This window comes from Hemitrygon akajei, chromosome 25 (genome assembly GCF_048418815.1).
Source record: "Hemitrygon akajei chromosome 25, sHemAka1.3, whole genome shotgun sequence".
Classification (NCBI taxonomy): domain Eukaryota; kingdom Metazoa; phylum Chordata; class Chondrichthyes; order Myliobatiformes; family Dasyatidae; genus Hemitrygon; species Hemitrygon akajei.
Window position 1 is genome coordinate 22,554,506 of NC_133148.1, and position 22,992 is coordinate 22,577,497.

Here is a 22,992-nt window from a genome sequence, read left to right on the forward strand (position 1 = left end):
CAGACGACATCCTGATAGCTTCTGCTGCAGGTCGAATGTCTGACAGATTCTTACACTCCTTGAACATTTGCCGAGAAGAGGACATTTCGGAGAGAATGCAGATTTGCCAAGAGACTGTCCAGCTCAGTAAAGGTTGGCGAAGTTTGGGAAGGGATGGAATAAAAGCAATAAGGCAGGTCCCGGTCCCCAAAACGAAAAATTACATTCTTTCTTTCTTTCCTCGGCATTGTAGGGTATTGTCGACAGTGGATTCCGAATACCGGGAGAGGGATGCAGTATTGCGTTTTGCTACTTGCATCCCAACTGCATACAGTGGCGGAGCATTTTAGCGAACTCGTATCAATTCGTGCGACTGTGGATAATTAGCTTGTGCGTCCTTTTTGTGGGTTTCTTCCGGGTACTCCACCTCCCAAAGAGGAACTGTATAGTAGGTTAATTTGTTACATGGATGTAATTGGGCCGGAAGGATGTGTTACCGTGCTGTATCCCAAAACAAAATACACAAATGTCACGGGTGGTTAAACTCCTTCCCCGCTCTTTTCAACATGTTCAGTGACCTCTGCCTCACAGAGCCGGGTGGCTGCAATACACCGCTCCCCTCCACAGTACGAGAAGAAACGGTCGGTAAATCTCCAGTGGGGCAGGATCAAGAAGGAAACAAAGGCCAGCGCAAGGCAGGGCTTTGGGGCTCCAGAAAGTGATGAGGTCTAGAGTCTACGGAAGGGAGGAGGAACTCAGACGAGGAGGATGTGCCTACAAATGAAAGATAAGCAACATTTGGAAACTGATTGGGAAAAAAAGTTAATTTCTGCAAAATGCTGCAGGAACTCAGCAGCGAGGCAGCATCAGTGGAGCGGAATAAGCAGTGGGCATTTCAGGACTGGAAAAGGGTTTCGGCCTGAAACCTCGACTGTTTATTTCTGTATAGTGCCGCTACCTGACCTGCTAAATTCCTCCAGCATTTTGTGAGTGTTGTTCTGCGTTTCCAGCATCCGCAGAACTACTCGTGGTTTTATTTTACATCTCCATTTGTGTGCGGACTTTGACATTTGAAACTCAGAATGCCAGTTGCCGCGGGAGCTTAAAGGAACCGTTCTCCGCGTGAAATCATTGAGGCATATGGCAGAGGAGTACGGGTGCTTTCAGACACCTTAAATGGCGCCGCAGCTACCCAGAAAACACTGCGCATCAGAACTCGCCGTCGGTGACCCGTCGATCAAATGCGCCTCCGCCCGGTTGACAGCTGGCGAGAGCCGCGCATGCGCTGAGTGGACAAGCGGCCCCGGAGCGTCTGAAGCGCAGGTAGGATCGGGGCTCCGATTGGGTTTTATCAGCACCGGCGTTCGCGGCCCGACTGCGGGCGCCGGATGCACCACGGCCCTGGATCTCGGGCAATCCCCCTTTCCCTGCCCCTCGATTCGCACCCGAGCCCGGGGGGTGAGGGGTTTCTGCTGACGAGGGCCATTTCTCAGGCGCATGCGTCTCTCTTCGACCGTGACGGACAGGGGACATTGATGATGTCTCTGTTCAGAGGCACCCATGGGTGATGCTACCAGGGCTGTAGGCTGAGGGAGTAGGAGCCAATTAATCTCCCGGACACAACTGAGCTTCAGCTGTCTGAATCCAAGGATTTGCAGACGCTGGAAATCCAAGGAAACACACACAAACTGCTTGAGGAACTCAGCAGGCCAGGCAACATCTCTGAAAATGAATTAACTGTGGACATTTCGAGGGATTGGACACGCTAGAGGCAGGAAGCATGTTCCCAATGTTGGGGGAGTCCAGAACCGGAGGCCACAGTTTAAGAATAAGGGGTAGGCCATTTAGAACGGAGTCGAGGAAAAACTTTTTCACCCAGAGAGTGGTGGATCTGTGGAATGCTCTGCCTCAGAAGGCAGTGGAGGCCAATTCTCTGGATGCATTCAAGAAAGAGTTAGATAGAGCTGTTAAAGATAGCAGAGTCGAGGGATACGGGGAGAAGGCAGGAACGGGGTACTGATTGTGGATGATCAGCCATGATCACATTGAATGGTGATGCTGGCTCAAAGGGCCAAATGTCCTACTCCTGCACCTATTGTCTACTGTCTATTTCTACCCTGGGAAAAAGATAGTCCCTGTCTGCACTATCTGTGCCTCTCATAATCTTATGATCAGATCTCCCTTCAGCCTCTGCCACTCCAAAGTAAACAACCCAAGTTTGTCCAGTTCCTCATGATAGGTATGCTGTCTAAACCTCTTCTGCACCTTCTCCAAAGTTCAACATCCTTCCCATAGTGAGGCAACCAGACAGTATGCAGATGTGGCCAAACCAGAGTTTTAAAAAGCTGCAACAAAACCTCTTGACTTTTGAACTCAATACCTAATAAAAACAAGCATTCCATAAGCCTTCTTCACAGCCCTATCGAACTCTGTAGCAATTTCCATGGAGCTGTGAACTTGGACTCCAAGATCTCTCTGCTCAGCATCACTGTTAAGGGTCTTGCCATTTGAGGATCTGAATGACTACACCAGACTTTATTAAAATAGCTGTAGGTGAGGGTGTCCCCACAAAATCATTCAGGGTTTACCCAATCAGAAGCCCTGGGTGAACTATGAAATCTGGAATTTGCTGAGGGCCAGATCAGAGGCATTTACGTTTGGAGATCAAGAATGCTACAACAGGTGCAGGTATGATCTCCGGAAAGCCACCTCATGTCCAAGTGGAGATTCCAGACTGGACTGGAATCACTGAAGGGTACTCAATATCTGTGGCAGGGTTTGAATGCAATAACCTCCCACAAAGTTAATCCTAACAACATATGGGACAGCTGAGCTTCACTTCCAGATGAGCTCAATGCCTTCTATGCTCACTTTGACCACCGGAACAGGGAGGAACCATTGTGCCCTCCCATGTCTCTTGATGGTCCTTTGGTCTCAGTCTCTGAAGATGACGTGCGGTCTGCCTTCAAGAGAGTGAATCCAAGGAAAGCATCTGGTCCAGGTGGAGTACCTGGCCCAGTACTGAAGACCCTGTGCCAACCAAGTGGCTGGTGTGTTCACAGTTATCTTCAACCTCGCGGTCCAGCAGTGTGTGGTACTCACCTGCTTCAAGCAGGCTATTAGTATACTGGTGCCCAAGAAGAATGTGGGTCTAAGTCACTATTGCCCAGTGGCACTTACATCCACAGTAATAAAGTGTTTTGAGAGGCTATTGTTGAAACATGTCAGCTCCTGTCTAAGTGGCGACTTGAATCCACTCCAATTTGCCTACCGAAGGAACAGGCCCTCATTGGCTCCTCACGCAACCCTGAGGCATCTGAACAGCGAAGATGCTCAGCATTTAATACCATCATCCCCTCATAACTAATCAGTAAAGTCTAAGACCTGGGCCTCAATACCTCCTTGTGGAATTGGACTAGATTTCCTTACTTACAGACCCCAGTCAGTTCAGATTGGCAAAAACCTGTCCTCCCCAATCTCCATCAGAACAGGAGTACCACAGGGATGTGTATTTAGCCCCCCTGCCCTACTTGCTTCACACCTATGACTGTGTGGCTAGGCACGGCTCTGATGCCATATTCAAGTTGCTGATGACACCACTGCTGTAGGCCGAATCAGAGGCGGTGATGAATCAGCATACAGGAGGGAGATTGAAGTTCGGCCGAGTAGTGTCATAACAACCTCTCACTCAACGTCAGCAAGACCAAGGAGCTGATTATAGACTTCAGGAGAGGGAGACCAGAGGCCCATCAGCCAGTCCTCATCAGAGGATCAGAGGTGGAGAGGGTCAGCAACTTTAAATTCCTGGTTGTCTCTATCTCAGAGGACCTGTCCTGGACACGTCATTAAGTGTAATTGCAAAGATAGCACGGCAGTGTCTCGACTTCCCCAGGAGCCTGCGGAGATTCGGCATGTCATAAGATACCCTGACAAACTTCTAGAGATGCATGGTGGCTGAAGGCACACACTCAGAGGTTCAGGAACAGCTTCTTCCATCCGATTACTCAATGGACATTGAACCCATGAACACATATTATCATGCGTTGTACTGCTGCCACTAAGTTAACAAATTTCACGACATATGCCGGTGATATTAAACCTGATTCTGATTCTGAACCTGATTCTAGAAAGTGTATTGACTGCCTGGTATGGGAACCTCAATGCCTTTGAGTGGAAAATCCTACATAACTGTTGTGATGGAAATAACTGGTTCTTTGAGTCTCAACAATAGGGGCCTGGACAAACACAGTTTTAATAATAAGGAATTTATTTACAAGGGGAAGTCGGGTCAACACAAGCAACTACAATACACAGGAAGCGGTGTGGGGACAGGGTACGGTTACACAAACAAAGAACAAGGGAAAAGCACTACAACAGCTATCCCCCTTGACCTTGGATAGCTGCGGCTCCCTTACCAGGACAAACGATAGACCTTCCCAAACATAAATCAATGCGCTTACCTTCAATGAGGTGGTCTGTAAGAGACAGCGAGCCAGGGACAAGTCTCACCTTTTATAGCGTGGGGCTGGGCGAGATAATCCAATTAAGGTGACCAATAATTTAGGTGTGCATTGATTAGTTGGGAGGGACCAAATGTTGATTGGTATGTGGTGTGTCCACCGACCAGCCAGGTGGCAGTGCATCTGTCACGTGGCCGGTATCTCTGGATACAATAACGTAGTGGATTTGGCCCAAAACAACACAGGTAAAGCCCTCCCCACCATTGAGTACGTCTACATGAAACTTTGCCGTGGAAGATCAGCATCCATCATCAGAGATCCCCACTGCCCAGGCTATGCCTTTCCCTCACTGCAGCCATCAGCTAGAAGGTATAAGAGCTTCAGGACTCGCATCACCAGGTTCAGGAACAGTTACTGTCCCTCAGCGATCAGGCTCTTGAACTAAAGGGGATAACTTCACTCATTCTATTTCTGGTGTTCCCACAATCAATGATCTTGCTGTAAGATCTCTTTATCTTATCATTTCACGCTCTTGTTATTTACTTATATTTGCATTTGCACAGTTTGTTGTCCGTTGATCCTGTTTACAGTTACTGTTCTATAGATTTTCTCAGAATGCCCAGGGAAAAATGAATCTCATATGGTGACATGTATATATTCTGATAATAAATTTTACTTTGAACTTCGAACCCTCCTGAGAACCATTAGCAAACCTTCCGCCCAGGATATTGGTTCCCTGTCCAGTTCAGGTGCAACATGCCCCTCTTGTACAGGTCACCCCCTTCCCCAGAAAACCCCTACTCTTCGTGATTTTTATAAATGACCTGGATGAGGAAGTGGAGGGGTGGGTTAGTAAATTTGCTGATGACACAAAGGTTGGGGGTGTTGTGGATAGTGTGGAGGGCCGTCAGAGTTTACAGCGGATAGGATGCAAAACTGGGCTGAGAAGTGGCAGATGAGGTTCAACCCAGATAAGTGTGAAGTGGTTCATTTTGGTAGGTCAAATATGATGGCAGAATATAGTATTAATGGTAAGACTCTTGGCAGTGTGGAGGATCAGAGGGATCTTGGGGCCCGAGTCCATAGGACACTCAAAGCTGCTGTGCAGGTTGTCTCTGTGGTTAAGAAGGTATACAGTGCATGTGGCCTTCATCAATTGTGGGACTGAGTTTAAGAGTCGAGAGGTAATGTTGCAGCTATATAGGACCCTGATCAGACCCCACTTGGAGTACTGTGCTCAGGTCTGGTCGCCTCACTACAGGAAAGATGTGGAAACCATAGAAAGTGTGCAGAGGAGATTTACAAGGATGTTGCCTGGATTGGGGAGCATGCCTTATGAGAACAGGCTGAGTGAACTCAGCCTTTTCTCCTTGGAGCGATGGAGGATGAGAGGTGACCTGATAGAGGTGTATAAGATGATGAGAGGCATTGATCATGTGGATAGTCAGAGGCTTTTTCCCAGGGCTGAAATAGCTAGCACGAGAGGGCTCAGTTTTAAGGTGCTTGGAAGTAGGTACAGAGGAGATGTCAGGGCAACTTTTTTTATGCAAAGAGGAGTGAGTGTGTGGAATGGGCTGCCAGCGACGGTGATGGAGGCGGATATGATAGGGTCTTTTAAGAGACTCCTCGATAGGTACATGGAGCTTAGAGAAATAAAGGGCTATAGGTAACCCTAGGTAATTTCTAAGCTAAGGACATGTTCGGCACAGCTTTTTGGGCTGAAGGGCCCGTATTGTGCTGTAGGTTTCTATGTTTCTGTGATCCAAGAACTTGAAATCCTGTTCCCTACACCATTCTCCTCAGCCACTCATTCATCCATTCCTTTCTGCACTAGTCTATGGCATCGGGAGTAATCCGAAGATTACTGCCTTGGAGGTCCTTCTCTTCAGCTTTTTTCCTAACTATCTACTCACTCCGTAGGACCTCTTCCCCTTTCTGCCTACGTCATTGGTGCCAATATACTCCACAGCCTCTGGCTGTTCACCCTCCCCATTGAGAATACCCTGTAGTTGCTTCAATACATCCTGAACCCTGGCACCCGAGAGGCAACACACCATCCTGGTGTTTATTTTGCAGCCACAGAATCTCCTTTCTGTCCCCCAAACTATTCCATCCCCTATCGCTACCACACTGCCTGACTCTATCCTTTCCTGCTGAGCCTCAGAGCCACTAGGCTGGCAGCCGCTGTACCCTGAGAGGTCATTCCCCCATCTCCCCAGCAGTATCCAAAGAACTGAGCCATCACAGATTGATAACGGGCAGAAATTCTGATACAAACAGAAAGACAGAGAATTTAGTTGTCAATCCAGATTCCTGAGCCATGCCCATTTAGATCAGGAGTTGTTCCTTCAGCTTGGAGTGAACCTTGCTGTAACAGTGTGATGTTAGCCCCCACTATACAGAGTAACAGTAGTTGATTTAAAATGATGCCCTTCACCCATTCATGTCTTTACTAAATTTTCTTGCAGGTTAGAAACAACAAAGAATTTCTGTACTGGAATTTTGAAAACAAAACCACATCAATTCTGCACTCTCTCTGCTGGATGGACCCACCTGGAGATAAAGCTTGTAAATTGTCTTCAAGTTATCGAAGGAGTGAACAGATATTTCCCTTGTAGCACCAATATACCAGTTGTTGATCCTTTCGATCGTTCACCTGCTGTGAATGTGGGAACAGATTTACTCAATCATCTAAACTATTTGCACACCAGCGCATTCACTCCAGGGAGAGGCCGTTCACCTGTTCCGTGTGGGGGAAATAATTCTCCTGGTCAAATCAGCTGATGAGTCACCAACGAGTTCAGACTGGGGAGAGGCCGTTCATTTGCTCTGAATGTGGGAAGGGATTTACTCGGTCATCTCACCTACTGGCACACCAGCGAGTTCACACTGGGGAGAGACCGTTCACCTGCTCTGAATGTGGGAAGGGATTCTCTCAGTCATCTCATTTACGGACACACCAGCGAGTCCACACTGGGGAGAGACCATTCACCTGCTCTCAATGTGGGAAGGGATTTACTCAGTCATCTAAACTACTTGCACACCAGCGAGTTCACACCAGAGAGAGAGCATTCAGCTGTTCTGTGTGGGAGAGGGGATTCTCTCAGTCATCTCAGCTCATGACACAGCAGTCATTTCTCATTCGTGAGAGGCCATTCATCTGCTCTGAATGTGGGAAGGGATTCACTGAGTCATCCAACTTACTGGCACACCAGCGAGTTCACTCTGGGGAGAGACCATTCACCTGCTCTGAGTGTGGGAAGGGATTTACTCGGTCATCTCACCTTCTGACACACCAGTCAGTACACACTGGGGAGAGACCATTTATCTGTTCTGTATGTGGAAAGGGATTTACTGATTCATCTAACCTACAAGCACACCAACGAGTTCACACTGGGGAGAGACCATTCATCTGTTCTGTGTGTGGGAAGAGATTCTCCCAGTCATCTCAGCTGATGACGCACCAGCGAGTTCACACTGGGGAGAGACCGTTCACCTGCTCCGAATGTGGGAAGGGATTCACTCAGTCATCCAACCTTGTGACTCACTACCGAGTTCACACTCGGGAAAGTGTTTAAATAAGCAGCATGCTGGATATTTAACCCTCACAGTTTCTGAATCTAGAGACACATTCAAAAGTGACTGTTGGTGTCAGACTTTAATTATTGTTACTCTCATCAAACCAAGTCTGCACCCTAGTAATTGGGATGGGAAGTGTTTCCTATGCTGATGTAATGGGAATGGAGTTTAATATTCTGGATCAGTGACAAATAAATGAGTTCTATTTTAAACACACTCAGGTGCTTAGTTAGTCTACAGCACACCCAGTGTACAGTCAGGACCCAACTCCTTGGCAGCATTGACCGATTATGTTACAGACAGGTAGGCCATCGGGGAATTTGATGCAGAGACCGGATTCCTGAACCATGTCCAGGCAGATGATGAGGAATTGTTCCCTTAACTTGTGTGGACTCTCATTTGAAATGCTGTTCTCCACGCATCGATGTCTTTTGTAAATTTTTACAGGGCAGAAAAGGTGAAGGATTTGTGTATGCCAATCTCAAACGCATCAGTTGTGCTGTGAGTGACAGTTCACCAGCACTTCAGTACCATTGATCTATGAATATGGTCTCCAAGGTGCTGAGAACCTCAGCCACCAGTCACAGCAAGAGCTATTTTCAGTGTCGTGATGAAATTTGGATTAACCAATATGAAGGTAAAATTTATAAATGACCTTCAGTGCTACGCAGTAGGGAAATTCTAGGTAATTTCTAGGCACAGCATTGTGGACCGAAAGGCCTGTAATGTGATGTAGATTTCTGTGTTATTGAAGTGAGCAGATATTTCCTCATATTCTATGATATCCTCATATCTATATATTTATAACCTGTTGGAACCAGCCCAGGGTCCTGAGAACACCTGCATATCTTCAAGAGCAGACTATGATAGATATTGTTGATCTAACCTGATAAATAGCCACAGAGATGATAGCAGTCAGATCTCATTCACGGGCTCTCAGTTTGGAAGAGATTCTCTTGGCCATCATGCCAGCGAGTTCACACCGGGAAGAGATTTTCCCAATCTGCAGAAAGACTGTGGGAAGGATTCACTCAGTCATCCCATCTGCAATCACATCAGTGAGTTCACACCAGGAAGAGGCCTGTTTCTGGGAAGGGATTTTCCCAATCTGCAGAAAGACTGTGGGAAGGATTCACTCAGTCATCCCATCTGCAATCACATCAGTGAGTTCACAATGGGGAGAGGCCGTTCAATTGCTCTCTGCGTGGGAGGGGATTAATTAGATCATTGCAGCAATGGAAACACCAGAGCGCTCACATGGGAGAGAGGCCATTCAACCTGGTCCAGGTGTGGGAGGGGATTCATTCGATCACCTGAGCTACTGAAACACCAGTGAGTTTACAGGTGAGGGCGGGGGCTGGTGGTCATACACCTGTTCTGTGTGGGGAAGGCCTTCATTCATTCAAACCATCTTGAGAGTTCACACTAAGGAGAGGCTGCACTTATGTCCAGAGTGAGCACAGAGATTTATTTAATCATCCCGCCTGCTGAAACTTCACATCAGGAAGAAGGTTCCCATATGCAGTATGTTAAATGTGTAATCGTCATAGTGGTTAAGTCCATGAGGGACTGTTGATGTCAGATTCTGCTGTTATTGTGGCTGTTCACCACACCCAGACCCGAACCCTGGTCACTGAGCATGGAAGGGGTTTGTTCTGCTGATGTTAATGTTAAATTAGACTGGTGTTTAATATTATAGATCTGTGACAAATAAATCAGTTCTATTTCAGATCCTGTGTCTCTGGTGTTTACTGTCTCTGCCACACACCCAGTGTGCAATACTGAGGCCCCTCAGCCCAGCTGGTCCCTGCCCCAGTTTCTGTTCCACGATAGTCTTTGTAAATCCATCCCTGCTGTCCAGCTCTCGCTCCCCCTTTGGGATGTGTTCCAAATGGTCACCACCCTGGGTGAAGCATTCATTTGGCATGACTTCCTACAAGGAGAATGGGACGAGCTCACTGGTGTTTTGTCCCAGAGATTCCCCGTTCCTGGGGTTCAGGGTCAAAGAGAATGTCATAGGGTTGTTAAGCTCCACCTTCGCTGCTCTTTTCAAAGTTCACAGCCATTTTCTGTGTTTCCAAAGGACTGTGTCTCACACACCGGGTTGTTGAAATCCACTATTCTCCTCTACAACCTGATGGAGAAAGGTCAGAAACCGGGGGGGGGGGGGGTGCAGCACAGAGCATTGTTTTGGGGTGCCAGAAAGTGGTGGGGCAAAGCACGAAGAATTAGTGGGGGGGGGGGGTGGCAACGAATGACAGATCAGCAATGATTTGAAGCTGATTCACTGAAAATATGTTGTTTAAAAAGTGCAAAATGCTGGAGAAACTCAGCAGGTAAGGCAACATGGTGACGCGTGTTGGCCTGAAACATAAGCTGTTTATTTTTCTCAAATGATCCTGCCGGACCTGCTGAGTTCCTCCAGCATGGTGTGTGTGTTGCTCTGGATTTCCAGCACCTGCAGAATCCCTTTGGGTTTTTGTTTTATGTCTGCTTTTGTGTGGACTTTGACTTCTGAAGCACGGAACACCTGTTGGTATTGTGTATATTGACCGCGTGACTTCACTGCATTAAAGTAACTGTTGCATTCTCCACGTTTAAAAAAAAATTGCATTTGAGGTTTCTGGCAGAGGGGAACCTGTGGTTGCGGACAGCTTAGAGGTCAAATCAAGTGACATACGAGACAGCAGCACTTCACTTCCAGATTAACTCAATGCCTTCTATGCTCACTTTAACTATTAGAACAGAGAGAAACCATTGTGAAGTCCCACATTCCCCAGTGATCCCATAGTCTCAGTTTCTGAAACTGACATGCAGGCTGCCTTCAGAAAGGTGAATCCATGGAGATCATCCAGACTGGACAGGGTACCTGGACACACACTAGAGGCCTGTGCTGATCAACTGGCTGGTGTGTTCACTGAGGTTTTTGACAATGGACAATAGGTGCAGGAGTAGGCTATTCGGCCCTTCTAGCCAGCACCGCCATTCACTGTGATTATGGCTGATCATACACAATCAGTACCCCGTTATTGCCCTCTCCCCATATCCCTTGACCCCGCTATCTATAAGAGCTCTATCTAACTCTCTCTTGAATGCATCCAGAGACTTGGCCTCCACTGCCTTCTGGGGCAGAGCATTCCACATATCCACCACTCGCTGGGTGAAAAAGTTTTTCCACATCTCTGTTCTAAATGGCCTACCCCTTATTCTTAAACTGTGGCCTCTAGTTCTGGACTCACCCATCAGCAGGAACATGCTTCCTGCCTCCAGTATGTCCAATCCCTTAAGAATCTTATATGTTTCAATCAGATCCCCTCTCATCCTTCTAAATTCTAGTGTATACAAGCCCAGTCGCTCCAATCTTTCAACATATGACAGTCCCGCCATTCCAGGAATTAACCTTGTGAACCTACGCTGCACTCCCTCAATAGCAAGAATATCCTTCCTCAAATTTGAAGACCAAAACTGCACACAATACTCCAGGTGGGGTCTCACCAGGGCCCTGCACAGCTGCAGAAGGACCTCTTTACTCCTATACTCAATTCCTCTTGTTATAAAAGCCAGCATGCCATTAGCTTTCTTCACTGCCTGCTGTACCTGCATGCTTGCTTTCATTGACTGATGTACAAGAACACCTAGATCTCGTTGTACTTCCCCTTTTCCTAACTTGACTCCATTTAGATAGTAATCTGCCTTCCTGTTCTTGCCACCAACGTGGATAACCTCACATTTATCCACATTAAACTGCATCTGCCATACATTTGCCCACTCACCCAACTTGTCCAAGTCACCCTGCATTCTCATAACATCTTCCTGACATTTCACACTGCCACCCAGCTTTGTGTCATCAGCAAATTTGCTAATGTTACTTTTAATCCCTTCATCTAAATCATTAATGTATAGTGTAAACAGCTGCGGTCCCAGCACCGAACCTTGCGGTACCCCACTGGTCACAGCCTGCCATTCCGAAAGGGACCTGTTAATCACTACTCTTTGTTTCCTGTCAGCCAGCCAATTTTCAATCCATGTCAGTACTCTGCCCCCAATACCATGTGCCCTAATTTTGCCCACTAATCTCCTATGTGGGACTTTATCAAAAGCTTTCTGGAAGTCCAGTTACACTACATCCACTGGCTCTCCCTTGTCCATTTTCATAGTTACATCCTCAAAAAACTCCAGAAGATTAGTCAAGCATGATTTTCCCTTCATAAATCCATGCTGACTCGGACTGATCCTTCTACTGCTATCCAAATGTGTCATAATTTCATCTTTTATAATTGACTCCAGCATCTTCCCCACCACTGACGTCAGGCTAACCTCTCTTTTTAGCTTCTTTTTCCAGCATTACATGGTACCCACCTGCTTCAAGCAGGTTTTGTTTACCCCGTTGCTCAAGAAGAGCACGGTGACCTGTCTCAATGACTATTGCCCAGTTGTACTTACAGCCACAGTGACGAAGAACTTTGAGAGGTTGGTGATGAAATATCAGCTCCTGCCTGAGAGGTGACTTGGGTCTGCTCCAGTTTGCCTACCAGAGCAACAGGTCCACAGCAGATGCCATCTCATTGGTTCTTAACTTAGTCCTGGAACACCTTGACAGCAAAGGTGCATACATCTGGATGTTCTTTGTTGACTAGAGCTCAGCATTCAATACCATCAAAACTAACCAATAAGCACCTAGCTCTTGGCCTCTAGATCTCCTTGTGCAATTGGATACTGGATTTCCTCGCTTACAGACCCCAGTCAGTTTGGATTGACATCTCCTCTATGATCTCCATCAGTGCACATGCACCACAAGCCTGTGTGCTTAGCCCCCTGCTCTGCTTACTTTACACTCATGCCTGTGTGACTAGGCCCAGCTCCAATGCCATATCAAACTTTGCTGATGGCACCACTGTTGCGGGCCAAACCAAATGTGGTGATGAATCAGCATACAGAAGAGAGATTGAAAATCTGGCTAAGTGGTGCCATAACAACAATCTCCTACTCAATGTCAACAAGACCAAGGAACTGATGGTAGACTTTAGGAGATCCATGCTCATCGGAGGATCAGAGGGTCAGCATCGTTAAATTCCTGGGTGTTACTATTTCAGAGGTCCTGTACTTCCTTAGGAGTTTGTGAAAATTCAGCGAGACATCTAAAACTGACAGTCTTCTACCGATGTATATAGGTGTATATTGACTGGCTGCATCTCACCCTGGTATAGAAACACCAATGCCCTTGAACAGAATATCCTCCAAAAAGTAGTGGATTTGGCCCAGTACATTACAGGTAAAACCCTCCCAACTATTGAGCACAGTTAAAATGAAACACTGTCATCGGAAAGCAGCATCCATCATCAGGGATTTCCACTACCCAGGTCATGCTCTCTTCTCACTGTAGTTAACAGGTAGAAGGGACAAGAGCACAACCAGGTCCAAGAACAGTTACTACCCTTCAATTATCTAGGCTCTTGAACAAAGGGGATAACTACACTCAACTTGTTTCATCATTGAAATGTTCCCACGATCAATGATCTCACTTCAAATAACTTTTTATCACATGTTCTCACTATTTATTGCTATTTATTTATATTTGCATTTGCACAGTTTATTGTCTTCTGCACTCTAGTTGATCTTTACTGAGTATGCCAAAAAGAAAATAAATCTCGGGGTTGCATATGGTGAAATATATGTACTTTGTTAATAAGATATACTTTGAACGAACTTTGAAATGGCACTGTGCATACCCAGAAAGGTCAGCGCTTCAAAAATCACCATTCGTGAACCTTCAATCAAATGCGCATGCGCTGGGGTTCACACAAAGTTGCCAAGATTGCGCATGCGCCCAGTGGACAAGCGGCTCTGGGGCATCGGGGGCGGACAGGAGTGGGGTTCTGGCGACCGCAGCCGGACTGAGGGACAATTACCGTGGGCAATGGACACACCATGCCTCTGGATCCTGGCTTATTTCCCCCTCGATTCACACACAAACCCCGGGGAATTTCTACTGATGAACGATGTTGTCATGCCATTTTTTGTGAAAATGTCTCTGTATAGAGGCAGCAATGGGTGATGCTGCCAAGGCTTCCCCCTCAGTCCGCCGTTCAATTGCTCTCTGCGTGGGAGGGGATTGATTAGATCATTGCAGCTATGGAAACACCAGAGCGCTCACACGGGAGAGAGGCCATTCAACCTGGTCCAGGTGTGGGAGGGGATTCATTCGATCACCTGAGCTACTGAAACACCAGTGAGTTTACAGGTGAGGGCGGGGGCTGGTGGTCATACACCTGTTCTGTGTGGGGAAGGCCTTCATTCATTCAAACCATCTTGAGTGTTCACACTAAGGAGAGGCTGCACTTATGTCCAGAGTGAGCACAGAGATTTATTTAATCATCCCGCCTGCTGAAACTTCACATCAGGAAGAAAGTTCCCATATGCAGTATGTTAAATGTGTAATCGTCATAGTGGTTAAGTTCATGAGGGACTGTTGATGTCAGATTCTGCTGTTATTGTGTCTGTTCACCACACCCAGGCCCGAACACTGGTCACTGAGCATGGGAGGGGAGGGGAGACACAGGCGAGCTTCAGCTCTCTGAATCCAAGGATTTGGAACAGAACAAAACTAAAGTTTCGAGTTCAGAATCAGAATCAGGTTAAATATCATCAGCATATGTCATGAAATTTGTTGTCTTTGCGGCAACAGTACATTGCAATGCATAATTTAAAATAGTGAAATACATTAAGTGTGTATATGTGTCTATAAAAAATAATCCACCCACCTCCCCAGGAAGTTTTCATGTTTTATCAATTTACAACATTGAATCACAGTGGATTAAATTTTGCTTTTTTTAGATCTGATCAATAGAAAAAGACTTTTGTGCCAAAATGAGAACAGATCTCTACAAAGCGATCTAAATTATTTACAAACATAAAACACAAAATAATTGATTGCATAAGTATTCACCCCCTTTAATATGACACACCAAATCATCAGTGGTACAGCCAATGGGCTTTAGAATTCACATAATTAGTTAAATGGAGATCACCTGTCAGCATTCAATGTGTTTCAACTGCTTGTAGTAAAAATATATCTGTATCAGGAAGGTCCAACTGCTGGTGAGTCAGTGTCCTGGCAAAAACTACACCATGAAGACAAAAGAACATTCCAAGCAGCACTGCGAAAAGGTTATTGAAAAGCACGTCAGGAGATGGATACAAGAAAATTTCCAAATAACTGAACATCCCTTGGTGTACAATTAAGTCAATCATCAAGAAATGAAAAGCAAACTGCACAGCTGTAAATCTGCCTAGAGCAGGCCGTCCTCAAAAACTGAATGACTGTGCAAGAAAGGGAATATTGAGGGAGGCCACCAAAAGACCTATGACAACTCAGAAGGAGTTACAAGCTTCAGTGGCTTCAGTCTCTTGACTGTGCACACAACAACTGTTGCCCGGGTGCTTCACCAGTCACAGCTTTATGGAAGAGTGGCAAAGAGAAAGCCACTGTTGGAAAAAAAACTCTCATGAAATCCTGGCTAGAGTTTGCCAGAAGGCATGTGGGAGACTCTGAAGTCATCTGGTAGAAGGTTCTATGGTCTGATGAAACCAAAATTGAGCTTTTTGGCCATCTTGCTGTGAAGTGTGGTGTTGACTGCATCATGCTGTGGGGATGCTTCACTGCAGCAGGCCCTGGACGGCTTGTGAAGGTAGAGGGTGAAGTGAATGCAGCAAAAATATATTCAAAAGTAAGGACAGTACGTGTGGGGAGAGCCAGCCTTTGATAACTAAGGAAATAGAAGATAGTATCAAATTAAAAGCTCGTGTAAAAAGTCACAAAGAGTAGTGGGAGACTGGAGGATTGGGAAAACTTTAAAAAGCAACAGAGAACAACTAAACAAGAAATAAGGAAAGGGAAGATAGAGTATGAAAGTAAATTAGCACACAATATAAAAACAGATAGCAAAAGTGATGCACCATCAATAACTCGGAGACGGGAGATGAACAATAGGCTTTTATTAGCAGCAAAACGGAGCACAGTATCTCGGAGACTGAGGGGGGAGTTGGTCTTCACGGTGGAAGACACATCTAATATGCCAAAGAATGATTTTATGGACGAAATGGGAAGTGAGGACCTTGATAAAATGACTGCCACTAAAGAGATAGTGATGAGCAAACTAGAGGGCCTGAAGGTAAATAAATCCCCTGGTCCTGATGGGATGCATCCCAAGGTGCTGAGGGAATTGGTGGAGGTTATAGTAATCACGTTGGTAATCATTTATCAAAACTCTCTAGACTCTGGGCAGGCCCTGGCAGATTGGAAGACAGCAAATGTCACGCCACTTTTTGAAAAAGGATGTAGGCAAAAGAATATAGGCCAGTTAGCTTAACATCTGTAGTCAGGAAAATGCTTGAAGCTGTCATTAAGGAAGAAATAGTGAAACATTTAGAAAGGAGTGGTTCTATTAGACAGATGCAGCATGAATTCAGACAGGGCAGGTCCTGTTTGACAAACTTACTGGAGTTCTGTGAGGACATAATGAGTGCAGTGGATGGAGGGGAACAGGTGGATGTTGTATACTTGGATTTCCAGAAGGCGTTCGATAAGGTGCCGCACAAGAAACTTATAAATAAGATATGGATGCATGGAGTTGGAGGAAGTTTATTGGCATGAATAATGGATTGGTTAACTGATAGAAGGCAGAGAGTTGGTATAAATGGGTGTTTCTCCGGTTAGCAGTCAGTGGTGAGTGGGGTGCCGCAGGGGTCGGTGCTGGTCCTGCAGCTGTTTACCATTTACATTGATGATTTGGAAGAGGGAACTGAGAGTAGTGTAGCAAAATTTGCTAATGACACTAAACTGAGTGGAAAAGCAAATCATACAGAGGATGTGGAGAGTCTGCAGAGGGATATAGATAGGTTAAGTGAGTGGGCCAAGGTCTGGCAGATGGAATACAATGTTGGTAAATGTGAGATCATCCACTTTGGAAGGAATAATAGGAGAGCAGATTATTATTTAAATGGTGAAAGATTGCAGCATGCTGTTGTGCAGAGGGACTTGGGAGTGCTTGTTCATGAATCGCAAAAAGTTGGCTTGCAGGTGCAACAGGTCATTAAGAAGGCAAACAGAATGTTGGCCTTCATTGCTAGAGGGATTGAATTCAAGAGCAGATAGGTCATGCTGCAACTATACAGGGTACTGGTGAGGCCGCACCTGGAGTACTGTGTGCAGTTCTGGTCTCCATACTTGAGGAAGGATATACTGGCTTTGGAAGCAGTGCAGAGGTGGTTCACCAGGTTGATTCCAGGGATGAAGGGGTTAACCTATGAGGAGAGATTGAGTCGCCTGGGACTATACTCTCTAGAATTCAGAAGAATGAGAGGGGATCTTATAGAAACATACAAAATTTTGAAAGGGATAGATAAGATAGAAGTAGGAAAGTTGTTTTCATTGGTAGGTGAGTCTAGAACTGGGGGCATTGCCTCAAGATTCAGGGAGAAGATTTAGGACGGAGATGAGGAGAAACTGTTTTTCCCAGAGAGTGGTGAATCTGTGGAATTCTCTGCCCAGGGAAGCAGTTGAGGCTTCTTCACTAAATATATTTAAGGTACATTTAAATAGGTTTTTACATAGTAAGGGAGTTAAGGGTTACAGGGAAAAGGCAGGTAGATGGAGTTGAGTTTACAGACAGATCAGCCATGATCTTATTGAATGGCGGGGCAGGCTCGAAGGGCCGGATGGCCCACTCCTGCTCCTATTTTTTATGTTCTTATGTAAAATACAGGGAAATACTGGAGGTAAACCTGATGCAGTCTGCAAGAAAACTGCAACGTGTTTTCCAACAAGATAATGACCCCGAGCATAAAGCCAAAGCTATGCAGCAGTGGCTTAAAAACAATTAATCCTTGCTCTGGTCTCGGAGTTGTTGGCAGCCAGGAATTTGAAATTGCTCACTCCTTTCACTTTGACCCCTCTATGAGGCCTTGTGTGTGTTTCTTCATCCCACCCTTTCTAAAGTCCATATTCAATTCTTTGCTTTTACTGATGTTGAGTGCGTTTGTAACTATGACAACAGTCAACAAGATCAACTATATCTCGCTCCCATACCCATTCTCATCACCATCTGAAATTTTGCCAACAATTGTTTTGTCAACAAGTTTATAGATGGCACTTGACCTGTGCCTAGCCATACAGTCATAGGTGTAGAGAGAGTAGAGCAGAGGGTTAAGCACACGTCTTTGAGGTGTGCCAGTGTTTATTGTCAGAGAGGTGGAGATTTTATTTCTAATCTGCACAGATTGTGGTCTTCTGGTGAGGAAGTCAATGAACCAGTTGCAGGGGCAGGAACAAAGGCCCAGGTTTGGAGCTTTTTGATCCAGAACTGCAGGAATGATTGTGTTAAAAGCAGGGCTGTGTAGTCAATAAACAGTATATTGACATAGGTATTTCTATTGTCCAGATGATCCAAGGCCGTGTGGAGCCAATGAGATTGTATCTGCTGTAGACCTATTGTGACAAAGGCGAATTGCAGGGGGTCCAGGGCTTTGCTGAGGCAGGAGTTAAGTTTAGCCAGAACCAACCTCTGAGAACACTGCGTCACAGTAGATGTGAGTGCTACCGGATGATAGTCAGTCAGGCAGCTCACCCTGCTCTTCTTGGTTGTTGCCCTTTTGAGGCAGGTGGGAATTCCTGACTGCAGGAATGGAAGATCGAAAATGTCTTTGATTGATGGGCACAGGTTTTCAGAACCCTACCAGGTACCTCCATTGAGGCCTGTGGCCTTGTGAAGTTTCACCCTCTTGAAGGACGGTCTGGCAAGACAGAGATCACAGGGTAAATGGGTGCTGTGGTTTTATTCTCCCTTACAAAGCGAGTGTAAAAGGTGCCGAACTCATCCGGTTGTGAGGCATCATTGCCATTCATGATATTGGGTTTTGCTTTGTCGGAAGCGCAGTAATGGCCTGCAAACCCTGTCAAAGCTGATGTGTATCCGATTCCACCTGCACCCTCGTTTGGAATTGTTCCTTTGCTCTTGAAGTAGCCCTCCATAAGTCATACCTGGTCTTCTTGCATAGTCCCGAGTCACCAGACTTGAATGACACAAGTCTACCCGTCAGCAGACTACGAACCTCCTGGTTTTATCCACGGCTTTTGATTTGAATATGTACAGTATGTTCTTCAAGACACTCATCCACTGAGGTTTCAATGAAGTCAGTTTCAGCTGTGGCATACTCATTCAGACTTGAAGATGAACAAAGTACAGTCCACCGACTCAAAGCAATCCCATAAGTGCTCCCGCGACCATGCGTTCTTGGTCCTCACCATTGGTGCCGCAGTCTTCAGTCTCTGTCTGTACAGGGAGTAGAAGTACAGCCAGGTGATCAGACTTTACCAAGTGTGGATGCAGGATGACATGGGAAGTACTCTTGATGGTGGTGTAACAGTGTGTTAGCTCCCCGGTACTACAAGTAACTTATTGGGAATAGTTAGTTAGTTAGCCTGGTTAAAATACCCCAAGATGATGGAGAAGGCATCAGGATATACTGTTTCATGCCTGTTTATTACATCACTCAGTTCGTCTAAGCTTGTTTGATATAGGCCTGACGTAGGCTGTACACTGCTGATTATCAGACATCCCACCTCTCCCGGAAGTTCTGGGAGTCTCCCGCATATTGATAGCGGCTCCCTGACACCCACAAATTATGTACAATATCCTAGAAATCAACTTTTTTGAGAGGGAGAGGGAGAGGAAGAGGAAGAGCGAGAGGGAGCATCCTGATTGGTCTCTCTTTGTGCTAAGTAGACCTATCAGTTTTCTCTGTGGGCGGGCTTTACAATCAACCTCTCTCTCTCTTTCATCATCCATCAGTTCAGTTTAGTGTCCTGCTGTGCCATGGCAGAGTGTTGCAAAAAAAGAAAATATAAAATGTACTTCACCCCAGACTACACTGAAGTGTACCCCTGCCCAATAGGGGTAAAAAATAATGACAGTGTTGCTTGCTGCACTGTTTGCCCACGGTGGGTTAAATGACTGTTGAGGTGAGTTTAACAGGTGTCATTCATTCATTAGCATAGCTAACGTTATTTAAACTAGCTGGCTAGCTGCTGAGGAGCCACTCTATTGATGTCCTACGTGATGAGGCCAAACTCCCTGTAGACTTGCTTAAAGTTGTAATAGAATAAAAAAAGACTCCAATATAATATAATGTAAATACATATTTTTATGTCACATTTTCTGCATATACCCAACTTCGTTTACAGATTAGACAAAATCACTAAACAAAGTATTACATCCACCCTTGGGGGTCAAGGGGGGGTGGGATATTGGGTTCCGGGGGTAAGGGGTGCTGCTACTCCCTGAAATGAGTTTTTGCAGGGTGGGATGTCTAGATTATCATGAGATGTTCCAGGTCCAGTGAGCAGGACTGGGACAGCACCACCACGATTGCACACCACAAAGAGTTGATCATAAAGCATACTCCAACTCCTCTGCCTTTGAAAGACACAGCAGTCCCACCTTGGCAGTGAACTGTGAAGCCATCGAGCTGTGTCACTGTGTCCAGAATATAAAACAAAAAACACAACACTTTTTAATGTCCCTCTGGTGCAGCAATCTTGCTCTGGTCTCTTTCATTTTATTTGCCAGCAGAATAGCTTGTATCGGTAGCTGAAAGCCACATTTCATCAAACAAACTTTTTAAACCAGAGTGACATCCTCTTAAAGAGAACCACACCAGCGACCAGAGTCCAACTGAGTTTCATTGATGTGATGGATTATTTTGAATCACCTTAAAATGATATTACTGTCTCGAAGTAAGTCTGGTGTAGCTGTGGTTTTTAGTTGTAGTCTAAAATGGGAATATTTGATGATTTCCAACAGAGCTGCTCGAACAAGTTGCCTTCTTGATGGTGCCCCAGAATCTCAGACGAAGAACTTCTAGGGCATCTTCTTGGTAGATAATGTGCTTAGTTGAGACTGGGGCTTGATAGATGGTAGTGGCATTCCGTTCCAGTCCATTAAAGTGTCAATAAGTCAAAATCAAACTACATTTATTATCGACGTATGTATACTTACCAACCTTGAAATTCATCTCTTTACAGGCAGCTACAAAACAATTGAACCCATTAAAACAAAAGAAAGCTGTCAAACACCCAAAGTGCAGAGAAAGAAAAGAAGAAACATGCAAACAATAAAAGCAAAGTTTTCAGAACTTAAGTCCACAAAAGTGAGCTCACACTGTGATAGTTGCAGGACACAGCCACGGTTTGTTGCAGAGATGAATAAAACCTCAGGAGTAACAAGTTGAAGTTCAGCGCGTAAACAAGTAAACCTCATGGAGCAGCAATCTGAACTGGCCTGTGCCTCGCCTCTGGCCCTGATAACCTGTCCTTTCAATTTAGCCTGCCACCTAAATTGTCCAGACCTTGCTCTCAGATCTGGACCCTTCCTCCCAGGCCAGAACTCCACCAGCTCAATTCGGCCCATACCAAATTTTTCTAATTTGGCTTGGTGTTTAAATTGGTCAAACATTGGGTCTTTCCATACTATCAGGCTCAGATTCGGACCCTACTGCCACGACTCTGCATTGCCTCACCTTGGTTCTGCCAAATCGATTTGCCTCTAAATTCAGTCCAGGAATGGCCAAACATTGGCTCATTCCCAGCTCTCCAGCCCTGACCCCACTGCTTTGATTTGGTCCATGCACACCGCGCCACAGCTGTCCTGCACCTTCGAGACTTCAGTTCCCATGGAAAAACAGCCAGGTCACACAGGCGGTTCAAAAGCTCAACTCCGACAGGGAAGTTACACGCTATTGTTTGCAGTGATTGTTTAGCAAAAGAAGTGTGATTAATAAAGTATTTAGTTATTTTATTTGCCACCAGCAAGCAGTCACCGCACTTCACCAGCACCATCTTAAACCAAGTTAGTGCTCCTTATAATAAAACAATAAATCCTTGCATTAGCTTTGGTTCTTCAGAATATCACCTGCCTCTCCTGGTTCTGGATCTTTCTACCCATGAGAATGTTTAGTCCCATTCTCACTGGGAACAGACTGATATCAGACACCTTTATCTGGGGTAACCAGCGACCTGTAGCACTCACACTGGTGGGGGAGGGGGGTTTGAGTGCTTAGAAAGTCTCCAGAGCAGCCATGTCATATCATGTGCTCTTTGTAGCTCTGTGGGACATGCCCAGAACCTGAAATAATACCGACTGAGAGAGACAAACTGAGCCAAGTCACAGATTGATGACGGGCAGACGTGTCCATTCTGATACAGATGGAAAGACAGAGAATTTAGTTGTCAGTCCAGGTTCCTGAACCATGGCCTGTCAGAAGATGAGGATTTGTTCTTTGAACTTGGGTCAAACTTCACTGTAACAGAGTAATGTTAGAGCTCACCATAGAGAGTAAAACTATTTCATTTAAAATGCTGACTTTCACTTATTAAATCTCCTTACAGGTTGGAAACATCAAAGAATTTCTGTGTGACAATCTTGAAAACAAAAACATGTCAATTCTACTGTCTTTGTCAGCTCACCAGCACTTGAAAACAATCAGTCTCTGACTGTAGAGGAGGAGATATTTGAGAAGACAGCACAGCACTCACAGCAAGGAGAATCCAAACAAGTGTTCAGTGTAGAGGTGAGATTTGGATGAACCCACCTGGAGATAAAACTGAATTGTCTTCAGATTTTCAAAGGAGTGACCAGATATTTCCTTTGTAGCACCGATTGATCAGTTGTCGATCCTTGGAGATGGAGATGTATCTCATCCCAGCTGGACCTGTGTTTTGTGTCTGAAAGGAAACATTCTGTTTTAACTCAGTGAAATCCACTGGAACCCGGGTGCTGAGAACACACCAGCATTTGTTCACCAGAGATCAGTTCTTCAAATGCAATGATTTTACAAGGGATTCACTATGACTAACATCTGATTTGGTGAATTGTTAGACAATTGATAGCAGGGAGATATCATTCACCTGCTCTCAGTG

General features: G+C 45.6%; 1 protein-coding gene across 1 annotated transcript in view; it reads left to right on the forward strand.

Moving 5' to 3' along the window:
* LOC140716432 (uncharacterized) overlaps nt 1-22,992 on the forward strand; it is a 42,263-nt gene that overhangs the window by 13,558 nt on the left and 5,713 nt on the right. Inside the window, exons 4-5 of the mRNA XM_073029166.1 lie at nt 233-427; nt 6,908-8,009. Coding sequence (XP_072885267.1) covers nt 7,223-8,009 — 787 coding nt within the window. The 5' untranslated portion in view covers nt 233-427; nt 6,908-7,222. The remainder of the gene's footprint in view (nt 1-232; nt 428-6,907; nt 8,010-22,992) is intronic.